This window comes from Cyrtonyx montezumae, unplaced genomic scaffold (genome assembly GCF_038088225.1).
Source record: "Cyrtonyx montezumae isolate F1298 unplaced genomic scaffold, pur_monq_1.0 scaffold_7, whole genome shotgun sequence".
NCBI classification, from domain to species: Eukaryota; Metazoa; Chordata; class Aves; order Galliformes; family Odontophoridae; genus Cyrtonyx; species Cyrtonyx montezumae.
Window position 1 is genome coordinate 34,315,002 of NW_027072078.1, and position 12,744 is coordinate 34,327,745.

Genomic DNA, 12,744 nt, shown 5'->3' on the forward strand with positions numbered 1-12,744 from the left:
CCCACACTCGCCATGGCGTCCCGCGGCCCCGCGGGGGGGGAAGGGGCGTTGGGGGGACGGCAGCCTCTGGAGCACCGCCTGAGTCACGGATCCGAGCGCTGGGAAACGAAAGCGAAAGGTGTGGGACGCCGGGAGCGGGTTCCGCGTGGCTGTAACTTGGAAACGCCGAGCTCAGCGCTGGGGAGGGCGGAGCGTGACGTGCACAGTTCGCCTCGGCTGGGAAAGACTGAGCCCCGCTCCTTCTCGTCCCTCCCACGACACCCGCTCCCCCTCCCCACGATGCTCCGTGCCGTTACACGCAGCGACCGGAGAGCGGAGCTCCAGCCCCGCGGACCGCGCCGCGCCTCTCCCATCACCCAGTCCCGCTGTACCGGCATCGCCCGCTCACCCCCGTGCGCAGAGCCTGGCTTGAATTTGTAATGGCGTGCTGAGCACGACTAGGGAAGTCGTCCTGCCCCTGTACTGAGCGTTGGTGAGGCCTCGCCTCGAGTGCTGTGTTCAGTTTTGGGGCACCTCAGTACAGAAAGGACACTGAGGTGCTGGAGCAGGTCCAAAGAAGGGCAACAAGTCTCGTGAAGGGCTTGGAGAGTGTGCCCTGCGAGGGGAGACTGAAGGGACTGGGGCTGTTTGGTGTGGGGAAAAGGAGGTGAGGGGAGACCTCATTGCTCTCTTCCTTATCTGAAAGATGCTCACAGTGAGAGCAGGGTTGGGCTCTGCTCACTGGTGACAGTGACAGGATGAGGGAAAATGGCCTTCAGTTGCGCCAGGGTAAGTTTAGGCTGGATATCAGGAAGCACTTCTTTACAGAAAGGGTTGTTCAGCACTGGAATGTGCTCCACAGGGAGGTGGTGCAGCCACCATCCCTGGATGTGCTTAAACCCATTTGGATGTGGTGCTCAGGGCTGTGATTTAGCAGAAGGTTGTTAGAGTGAGGGCACTATGGCCGGGTCGTGGTTGCATTCGATTTTTAAGGTCTTTTCCAACCTGAGTGATCCTATGATTCTATCTCCACCCTCTCGAGCGCCTCCAACACCACAGAAGTAAGCTCCTTTCGCTGTTACTGCTTCCATGTTGCAGATTGCTGTTGTCGATTGGCAACTAAATAGGGTGACAGCAGGAAAAAAAAAGAGAGAAAAAAAAATACAACCACTGCTGGAGGAGAAATCCTCTGCTTTTGAGGCACTTGTTTTATTTCGCAGTTCTTTTAGAGACAAAACTGGAAACAAAAAGGGAAGTTTAAATGCAGAAGAAAAATCACTTCCCCTATAACTCTCTGTGCCTTTTTCCCCCCTGATGCATACCCTCACAGAGCTGGCAGCCTGGCCAGGCCCATGCCACCCAATAAATACCTCAGGCACCACCATGTTTCTCCAGCTCTGCTCCAAAGCAACTTGTTTTAAACAGGCATCTGTAAGATTTTACATTGGAAAAATACAGAAAACAAAAATGCCAGTGTAGAAAAAAAAAAAGGCATACTAAGCTATTAACTCATCAGAAGCTCAGTAGCATTTGGATCAGATCGTGGAGGAAGTGCCAAGGAAGCACCAGCATCTTGGCAGCTAAAAGCAGTACCACTGATGTGTCTTTTTTCACAAGTTTCAAGTTCATTAGGAAACGTTTGGTATTTTTCACAACCAGCATGTATATGTAAATACACATCACTAGTGCTGTAGCTTTATCACTAATTCAGTAACGGGTATTGTATGCAATAGTTGCTTTCAAGTATTTGAGTTATGTTGGTACACACCAATAACCCCCCCCCCCGCCCCAGAACTGTGGATCTGTGATGATGTTTTACAATGCAGTTATATGGCTTTTGTAACGAAAATTAAAGATGGAGTGGTTGCATACTCTAAAGTGGGATAAATCCATATAAAATTTAAAAGATGCAAAATCTGTTAATGTGCAAGGAGCAATCTTAGATTAAGTTATGCGTGCAGATGAAGGCTTTTTTTTTTTTTTTTTCATCAGGAACACCTGGCACACTAAGCATTAAGTTTTAATGAATTTCTGTTCCAAGCTTATGCCATTAAACACATCAGAAGGGTAAGGCCCTCTTTTTCAGTTTCAGAATATTAAAGCACAATTATACAAGAGCCAATGGTGTAACTTATCCCTCTGATGAAGCAAAAGCTCAGAACTTCTGAGAGATCTATGTGGCATTCTAAGCATCCTCCTCAAAACAAACCCAGGTAGCTCCTTTCGATACATATTTGATACTCTCTGTTTCCCCACCACCATTACTAGGTTTCTGAAAATGAATTTCAATCATATCCTGCACACTTTCCTCATCCTCTTCAGTCTCTATGATTCCTTTCAGTAGAATGGTCTTCTGAGAAACACCTGAAAAGAGCTGTTGAAAGAAAAATCAACTTGTATTACACAGCAGCTGTTGCAGATACACCTAAAGGAACTGACAGATACTGGAAATAAATATATTCTCACTCATCCATTGGGATCTTTGACTACATTTTATGACTTTGGACAATGTGCTACGTACCTACAACTGAAAATAAAAGTTGTTTGATACCTCATCACACACGGCATCTGCCAAGGATGCTCTATATCTCATACATGCACACACTGTAGTTAAGGCTTTCATTATAAAGGCCTGATTATACACACAACACAGACTTGATTACAACCCATTCATACAAAGCAGAAGACAAATTCAGTGAGAATATCTTGAGCAAGCAGACTAGAGCTACAGGAAAACAAGTCACTATTTGGGTCAAATGACTGTATGAAGGAATGAATCAGCAGCTGCTTCACAGAACAAGGCTCTCTGCTGAGATTATCAGCACTGCCTCTCATCAGGGATGAAGAGAAGAGTGCTTTGTGCCATGGAAGCACATTTTTGTGCTACTATTAACCTGCTTCACTAACTATTCTGTATCTGCCTCACACCTGGCGCAGACGTAACGATGTAATTTGGTCAATGTAAGATATGCTCACCATTTTAAAAGAAATGATGGCTTGCATAGTACAGAGTATAAGACTACCAGCATATTGCAGTCACACCTTGGTATTCAGTTTGTGAAACTTCATATCCAAAACTTCAGCAGTCCTCGGAACTGAAAGTTCTGCCCATTTCTCGTGTTTCCTATAGATCTGCTCTACTTATCCTAATTTACCTGAAGCTTTTCCAAGTGTACGTCAGTGCTTGGGGACACAGAAAGCCTATGGCACCTTCCATTTACATAGAAAGGGTATTTAGTAGATTTCACAATGCTGGCTGTTGCTGTAAGGGGGAAAAAGAACAAGAAAAAGAACATACTATAACCTAAAATGTATTTTGTATGCACGTCAAAGAGCAGATTAACCTTTCTACTTGGATTTAGGAATTATATATGATAGTGCATTTGCAGGTTCTTCATATGCAAATTAAAATAAATATGTTTATTTGTCATTTACAGAAAATGAGTAAATACCCACAGGAGCTTCTGAAATAAATCTAAAGCAGCTGTTCTAAATAGATGTGGGTCTACTGATCTCTGTAGAATTTCATGCATTTAAACCAGAATGCCTCCAGTTGGGCAATCTTAATGCTTCTCTCAGTTCTTTGTTATGGAACAAGAGCTAAAAATCAAACATGTTTTCTTAATTTTCATAAGATGTGTCCAGCAATCCAAAGCAGAAAAGGATTTCTGACAAAGTTAACAAAGGAACAAAGCAGGCAAGCTGCATATCAAGTCATGTTTGATCAAAAAGGAATGTGATACAAGTACTGCTTTATTCACAGATGTGTGGGTGAACCTACATCTTTTCCTGGTCTATTTAACTCTCCTTGGGGAAGACTTAGCTGCATTCACTGGTCAAGTTAACTCAGAACATAAGGGACTGGACAACATGGCTTGTAAATCCACTAACAAAACATTACATACAATACCTCCAGGTCTAGTGAATGTAATAACAGCTGCTCTAGACCTCCTGTCATATTTTACATTTTCTACTTCTCCTCCTCCATGTTCGGATTTGTAGAAATTTAGCTCTAGTTTGTCTCTCATCCACTCATCAGGAATTGGTAGCTCAGGGATTTCCGAAACATTGATCTTCTTTCCAGAAATTGTGACGTGGAGCTAGGAAAATAATTTTTGTGCATTTTGTGATTGAGAACACCCACAAAACCGAACCTAAAGTACTGCAAGTGTGTATCTTTATAGTTTTGTATTTCAGTTCAGTACTGCAAGTGTGTATAATTTCGTATTTCAGTTGATTACCTCAAATTTGACTCCCATTCCAACTGTAAAAGGCACCACTTTCAAATCCGCTGTTTTTCCATCCAGGTTCACACTATGCTTACCCATTTGTGTCAGTCTGTGGGCAACTGAGTTAAAATGATACGGTTACAGGTAAGAAAAGCCTTGCTTAATCACTATAACTTGACAACTTGTCAGTCTCTTAAGCAAGATCTCCTCTTACATTGTTAAAGGAGAAATAAATGACAGTTAGGCAGCCATGTTGCACTGCCCACATGTACAGGCACGTCTGCTTCTGTTCAATCTTACTAGCTATAGGCAACAGCTTAAACACCATACTATTACCAGAATAAAAGATGCTGTCAAAAGATGCTCTCGCTGTATCAAATATTAATACTAGACTCCTGGTATTTTATTTCAGAAATCCACAGGTAAAAACACATCACTGTCAGCTGTACAGAGTGCGTGCTAAGACTGTTAGATTTTAGGTGAAATAATGGATCAGACACTACCTTTGTATCTGCAATATGCATGCATAGTGGAGTCAGCCATTATGGTAATGAAGAGCATCATCAGAGACATAAATTTTATACTTAAAGTATGCATCATACCTCCTTCATCTTCCAAAGTAAGCAGTGTTTGGTTTTGGTTCAGTTTGAATGGGATTCTTGTCGTTACAGTAAAAACGCAGCGAGTGTTCATATCTGGAAAGTCACTCTCTGTGTCTTCCATGTGAGTGAACTCCACTTTCATTTCTGCCACCTTTTTTTTAATCTAATATTTTAGAATCAAGATAAAGAGCAAACTTCACGTAATTTATTTCATAACAGGAAAATAAACAGTATAGTCTTGCCTGGAAGTGCCATTACGTATATATAAATGTTTAAAGGTTAAGAGTCAAGCAGATTGAAGCCATAGCTGGTAACAGAGGTATAACTCTGCTAACTACATTGACTTGCTGCAATTCTGCCATTTAATTAACTCTGAATTTGAACTCAGCACTATAGGGGAAGAATTCAATTGAAGTCTATCTGCAGAATCAGAATTGCTAAGTAAAATCTACAAGATGTAAGTATCAGAGTATTCATGGTATTTACTTACTTGCATTACTGCTCTACAGCAATGGTGAATTGGTTAATAAATTGCTTTGCATATTACTGTTGTAGACATGAATAGCCAAGCATTTTATAATGAAGATAGGTTAAAGTACTCGTGAGAACGTGGGTTAGGAAAACCTGCTTTAAAAGACATCAGGGAGTTTCAGATGTCTCTCTTTCCCCTTTTGTAACTATTTCAAAACAAAACCCTGTGTAGAAGGAAAATATTGTTTGCATCCAAGACAAAATAGCCACAACAGTACAAGCATTCCTGCCACCTATCTTCAAAACTAGCTTATCTAGGAGCTTGCTTTCGTTCTGTTCTCACTACTGCCAAAGGACACATTCTTTCTGTTATCCTCTCACCCAAGAAATATTAAATGTGAGCACTTGAAAATTAGCAATGCTATGTGCATTTCTTGCTCCAGTGTCTTCCACTTAATTATTATCTGCTCTTCTTCACTCTTCTCATGTCTTCAGCGTCACACACTCATATTTGTTTACACATCCTTAGCCTTCACATTATCTTGCCAAGTAAAACAGAACAATAAAGCATCAAGCTGTACTTCATACTGAAACCAACAGAGGTTCAAATGCTAAACAGCTGACCTCAACAGTCTGGAATTGACCAAAAATGCATCCTTCAAAAGAACAATGGTAAACTATTGCAAGCATTACCTTACCATCCTGTGAAAGCGCTGAACAACATTCTGCAAGGTCTTGTTTGAGCTTCTCAATCTCCCTCTTCAGCTCAGCGTTCTCTTGGTTTAGCACAGAAAGTTCTGTCTACAGCCCAAGAAGTATTAAATGCAAAATTGCACACACAGAAGATAAAAATACGTTTCAGAAAGATATGTAGATGTTAGGAAGTGTTTCAGCTTTTGAATACTATAAATGACAGCCACACGTGAGGCACTCTTCCATAACTTTAGCTATCGGCAAGGCAAATTCACTCACCAAGGAGCAGTTTCAATCAAAGTAAATTACAGTAAGGATTTTGAAACAGAGCATTCGTGTTTCCAGGCATATACTGCATACCATAAATCACCCAGCGCATCCCATAGCTGTGTCAGTTAGCAGGTGAGGACACACTAAAGCCCTTCTAACTAAATTCAGCATTTCCCAGACAGGGAGCAAAATATCGAGAGATGAAAACATCACAGAGTTAGTGAGCTCCATCCACACGCAACTGGATTAACTTTCCCTTAATGTCATGAAGCTCCTGAGATATTGATGAAGCTACTGGATTAACTTTCCCTTAATGTCATGAAGCTACTGAGATATGCTAGTTCCCATCAGCTGAAGATGATGTAAAACAGAAGCCTGATGATGATAATGCCATCTTCTGCCTATGAAGTCCAAACACTTAGGATCAGAGAGGCAAAAGCAACTTTCAGACAGCAGCTGAAGGAAGAAGAGACTTCCCCATGAATCCAAACTAATTTGTGTGAAAGGCCCAGATTGATTGTAAGGAGTGATGGAAGCAGCAACAACAGGTGTATGAGCAGAACCAAAGCTGCTACAGAACTTTGTACACAAGGATGAAACAGTTGAGTTTCATAGCTATGTAATCCTCCGTTTTTTATTCTCTCTGCAAGTAAATATTTCCTGGTAAAATAAAGACAAGTCCTGCTCATTTTATTTTTTAATGCTTAACCTCTTAACTATATTTTAATAGCTTGCAGTATGGAAGCTTAGCTTTCTCATTAGTGACAAGTCAGGCTAAACAAAATGACACTGAAACCAGCTCCCTTATAGCCTGTGGAAACTTCTGTTGCTGTGCTGACACAGCACTTTGAGGGAATGGGAATGAACCAATTTGTTCTAGAAAGAAGAGCCATCTTCAGACAGGTTCTGGCCCTTCCCCTGCTGTCACTTAAGAAATGCCAATCCCTTGGGTGCTGTAACCTCATCCAGGAGGTGCTGGGATCAGATGAAGCAATGGAAACAACCTATTCAATCCCATTCAATTCCATCTTCATCACACACAGCTGAAATATATCTGTTACGGGAGAGTCTTGGAAGACTGTTTTTTGTATTCATTTTGTACATAAGATCAGTCTCAGTTTCTCATTACTGTAAGATTTATTTTACTGCACTGGTTCTTAATATGCCATTGGAAACCTGTGTTTAAAATAGTCTAGTCCTACAGTCTGCAAACTGATAAAGTGATTTCAATGGGAATGGAAATATTACTCTTATCTTTTCTAACCAACAATTCCCTCACAGTTCCAGAAATACTGACAGCCATGAGTAAGCCTTCTCCATACCTCATAGGCGGCTTTAGACGTAAAACTTTCTTTATCAGCTTTTTCTTGAGCATCCTTCAGCTCTGTCAGCTCATGCTGTATTTTCACATATTCTTTATCAGCAATTGATTTGCTAAGTTGAAGGTCAGCTTTTGTTTTTTCAGCTTTTACAAGTCTTTCCTGGACAGTAGAAAGAAAAAGGCTTTTAGACTATTTTTTCTCCACAACAACAAACAAAACTGTAGGTAAACCCTTTACACGTACTTAGTTTTAATGCTTTGGATAAATATTTATCTTAGACACGCAAGTCTAATTCAGATTAACACAGACAAGTGCCAGTAAAGATGAGAGAGCATCTTAAACATCTGTACAATGAGGGGAAAGTGGGTTTAGATGTAGAAGGACGGGCTCATGCCCTTCCAAGTATCTTTCATCTGATTTCCATGGTTCCACACACTTTAGAGAACTTGCCTTCCATTTCTCCAGTTCTTTTTTAAGACTTTCCATCTCATCTTTTGATGTATCAGAAGGGTCAGGAGTTGTTGCACACTGTAGAGAAAAGACACACTGAGTTTTATTTCCCAACTGGAGAATAACCAAGAAAGACACTTCATCATTAAAAGTTCTTAGTATCTGCCTGCCAGAGGATCACACATAGCATTATATTTTTTAATTCAAAAACTTAGTCCAAATCAATGAGCCACTTTAATGGCTAAACAGAATCAAAATCTAGGAACATGGAAAATGGTCAATACTCGTTATTTGTTAACTATCCAACTGTAAGTATTCACAGGCTAGTATGTTAAATCATAAAAGCAAATGGTCTCTGTGTTCTTCTGCTGAGAACTAAGCCCCCCAAACCCACTCAGGTTTATCCACAGGCTTTCTCAGCAGCTCCTCTGAAGAGAAAACTACAAAATGGGATATTTCCCAGCTCGGGGAGATTAGATAAGGAATGGTAACATCAGGCAAGAGGAAGGCAATAAAAGAATTTCAGACTGTAAGTATTTCAGGGCAGAAGTTCACAAGCACAGGGAAATGACAAATGGATAAAGCCCAAGAAGAGAGAAAATCTTCTCTGTTCTGTTTTGTTTCTATGACTGCAGTATTCTGCAAGAAAAAAAAAATCCAAAGAGACCTGCTGAAGCAATCCCTCCCTTTTACTTAAGATTACATAAAACTTGAACGCGAACCATGAAACTCAGGCTTGGAAAAGGTCCGTTAGATTATCTAGATAATCCTCTTGATAATTCTGGGTTTTTCCTAAAAACAATAACATATAATTTTTTTTTTCCAACTGCTTCTTCCAGTTTCAAAGTCCTATTAAGTAACAGGGAGATCCCCATCTGCGTATAACTTAAAACCGGAAAATATTCCTTCACTCATGGGAGTGAGCACAGGAAAGCAGAAAGAGGCACGTGCTGCTGCTGGAAGCTGATAAGAAAGGATGCCCCTTTGGTATGGAAAATGCTCTAAGGCAACAGTTTTCAACCTGAGAGAAAAAAAAAACAAACAGGGAAACACAAGCAATCCAAAGGAAAGTTTCATCCAAACTGCCTCCCACGCTGCAAGAACTGAGTTAAGGGAAGAGAAAGGAAACCCCATTAAGAAACCTCCATGGAAGCAATCAGCAGACGAGGCAGGATGAGGAAATTCTGACAGAATCGGTAATGCTTTGGGATGGGGCTCTCCTATGGAGACAGAAGGCAGTCAGGGGCCAGCCCTGCGTGGTGCAGGGATGTCATACTGGGAAACAGCACCTGGAAGTGAAGGTGTGATTAAAGGAGGCGGATGAGGAATGTCCCAAGTACTGAAGGAGCTTAAACAGGCTTTTCAGAAGCACTGTCCCAGTAGTCCAAGCACAAATCTTGACAAAGAACTGTTCTCAAATACGGATTTTTCCAGGTAGCCCATCAGGAAATACTTACAAAACCATCATCTATCAGAGAATATGGTGGGCTTGATAAATCCATTGGAACCTGTGGGAAGAGGAGAAAAAAATTACAAAGTTATGCCTCCTTGTGGCAAATAGTCCAGAACGGAGCAGCATAAGATGACTCAACATTCACTAAAAAAAAAATGCAAAAATGACATATATATCGCACTTGAAGCCTCCTTCCCTACTACGGTTCCCTTCCAACTCGACACGTCCCACGGTCCGATGTCCTACACACAGAAGCAATAGACATGGAGAACTCCCATATCGCACGGCTGTGCATTTCAGCCCTGAAACTCGGCTAGGAACCTTCCCTTCCGTGGCACTAACACGCAGCCCCGGAGGTGCCCGAGCCCACGGTCCCGTCCGACCCGAGCCCCCCCTGCCCCTCCCGCGGTACCTTCGGAGCCGGCGGTCCCAGCTCCCCTCGGGATGCCCTCTCCCTCCCCCTTTCTGTCCTTCTGCTTTCGCTTTCCTTCCCGCTGGAGGAGGAGCCGGCAGTTCCCGAGCCGCTGCGGGCCGCTGTGTCACCGCTCCCCTTCCTCGAAATCACGTGAAGGGAGGTGGTACCTTCCTCCTCCTCCTCCTCCTCCTCCTCCAGCCCCGCGGTGCGGCGCTTTGTGTTATAGGGGACAGGTGGCAAAAAAGCATTTACATTCAGTGACAGAAATAACCAACTGCTCGTGGAAGTGCTGCATTATTAAAAAAAAAAAACAACTTCTGGGAAGCACAGAACTCTGAAAATTGAGAGGAAGGCGATGGCCGGGAGCCTGCTCCTTGGGGCAGAGGCAGCCCAGCATCTTGGGGACACCTTGTCATGGTGGGGACAGCCTGCCTGCCATTTTGGGTGCAATGGATCGTGGAGGTGGCTGCCCTCTCCTATCAATCAGAGGAGCACAGTTGCTTTCTGAACCCTTCAATATATAAATGTTCCATGAGCATGAGAGTGCTCAGTGACTGATGCACGAGGAACGAGGCAACAGAGATAAGTCTATAACCAAGCCAACATCACAGGGGCTGGACTCAATGGTCATCAGAGGTCCCTTCCAATCCCGACAATTCTGCAGTGAAGTTTTTAAGGCCTCATTGATCTTTATTTCAAGTCCTTTGTCCGGCTATAGTGTATGTTTGGTGACTCAGATTAGAGCCCTAATCTGATGATTACCTCCATTTCCATCTTTCAAAAAAAAGCCTAACTATGGATAGATCAGATCCCAGACCTGCAAGCACAAGTTGGATGTTAGGAACAGTTCCTTCTCCAAAGAGCAGTCGGGCACTGGCAGAGCTGCCCAGGGAGTGAACAGTCAGCATCCTTGGGGGTGTTTCAGAGCTGTGGATGTGGCACTGAGGGACGTGGGCATGGTGGGATGGCTTGGCCTTGGGGATCCTGGAGGTCTTTTCCAACCTTAACAATTCTGTGATTCTAACTGTACATGCACAGCACAGAGATAGAGGAGAGCTTCAGCATGCATGGAAATAAGCTTAGAGAAGCCAGAAAATGTGGAGTGATGTGAATTATCTTTGCAGATGTTCGCTGTCGTAGCCAATGGGCACTCATTCTCTAAAGAGACCTCAGGGAAGAGCTTTTTAAGGTAAAAAATAAGGGATAAATTTCCATGATGATCAGTTAGAAGTGGAGAAAGCACTATCTGTTCCTTCACAGGGAGTGTAGAAGACTTTGCTACTTGAGTGATCCTTGTTCATGTAGTATCTGAAGGAAAGAATCTCATACAGACCCTGGGAGAGCTGTACGACTCACTTCATTCTGCAGACTATGTCGGTGGGACAGACTGAACTCATGGTAGGAGTTGCTGGATGGTAGGTGCAAAGTGCGTGTGCTTAAACATGGAGAAGTAAAAGAAAAAAGAGGACCGCAATGATCTTTTATCAGCAGCTCTTGGATTCGGGAGCAGACTGTGTCCAAGGCTGTAGCCAAGCACTCAGACACTGGTGGAGCTCAGGACAGTTAATATCCGTTTAGATACACATAGCAGATGCGCTGCAGTCATGAACACGATTTGGAGAATGTCTATGTCCTAGGCCAAAAGAAAGTGGGAAAAAGCGTGTCAGGTTTCTTTCAAGGCTAAGCTGACTCACCTTGGGAATGTTGCCCTCAAGAGTGCAACCAGACTTGTACTCATTGGCCAAAATATTTGGCACGGTTAGCAGTCAGTTGGCACTGACTGCTGAAGTTAATTAATGCTCAGAATTCCAAATGATGCCAAATAGATGGATAAAGAATTAAGAGTCTGACCCTGTCACTTAGCAGACGTGGGATTTTGCTTTCAGGGAGAAGTGGGAATATCTGAAGAGCAGATTGAGAAATTGGTTGGCCTCTGTGCACATGCTTGAGGAAGCCTGCAGATCTCAGAACTTTTACTTTTGTTGGCTGCTCAGTTGGCTTTGAATAGCACTCTGCTTGAGCAGTGGTCACCTTGTGCCACCAAGTTCAGTGGGAGTTCTACCCATAGGGAAATTATTGGGACAATTTCAAATGTTCTTATCTGTTTGTTTAAGATCAGTGGATGAAACTATGACCCTGCATTAAAGATTCTTTTTTTGTTATAATTATTTCTCTGCCTTGACAGTGGATAACAGTTTACTATTGCTTTGTAAACACAATGCTGGTTACTAATGAGATGAGTAAAAGGGAGAGGTTTAGCTGGAGTAGCCAGGGAGGAGGAGGAGGTGATTATGTTATGACCTAAGTACATCAGATTTCAGAATTAAATGTCAGGGTGGCAGGCTGCTCTCCAGTAACCGTGGTCATGATGGGAAGTCACCACTGATCTGAAAGAGCCTCCTTTCTCTTAAGCTCCAGGGAATGCAGCAAAGCCAATCTGTTTACTTGGCCTGCTTTGGGATTTGAGCTGAACAATGTGTTTGTACTTGTTTTGGGAAGGAGAGTTGTGGAAGATACTGAACTGGAGCAAGTCCCTTAACTCTGGAGTTGACTTTGAGTTTATTTGTTAACTGATTTTCTATGAATTCAGTATTAATCACATATGAATCAATCTAATGGGAAAAGCATTGATTTCGTAACTCCGAAGAATCTAGCTAAAGGGGAATATCAAGGAGTACAACCCAGCCTAGAGTACAAGAAGCTTTAAAACTCATGATTTCTATGTGCAGTCTGCATTGATACCAGACTTCTTCTTTGGGAATCTGAAAGACTCTCGATAGGCCTAGAAATATAGACTGGAAACTTCAAAAGAGAACCATGATCCTTCCAGCAGCACACTATTAGGACTCATCTATAGCAG

The 12,744-nt window shown here is 42.6% G+C and overlaps 1 protein-coding gene across 1 annotated transcript; it reads right to left on the minus strand.

Moving 5' to 3' along the window:
* Nucleotides 1-1,167: 1,167 nt before the first annotated feature.
* Nucleotides 1,168-9,901, minus strand: NMI (N-myc and STAT interactor). Its single transcript, XM_065751364.1, has 10 exons — nucleotides 9,882-9,901; nucleotides 9,474-9,524; nucleotides 8,017-8,094; nucleotides 7,567-7,725; nucleotides 5,975-6,082; nucleotides 4,811-4,973; nucleotides 4,221-4,327; nucleotides 3,890-4,079; nucleotides 3,135-3,241; nucleotides 1,168-2,353 (listed from the first exon to the last, which is right to left on the minus strand). Exons 2-10 carry the CDS (start codon nucleotides 9,516-9,518, stop codon nucleotides 2,165-2,167), a joined length of 1,146 nt encoding a protein of 381 aa, XP_065607436.1. The 5' UTR covers nucleotides 9,519-9,524; nucleotides 9,882-9,901; the 3' UTR covers nucleotides 1,168-2,164.
* Between the last annotated feature and the right edge of the window lie 2,843 nt (nucleotides 9,902-12,744).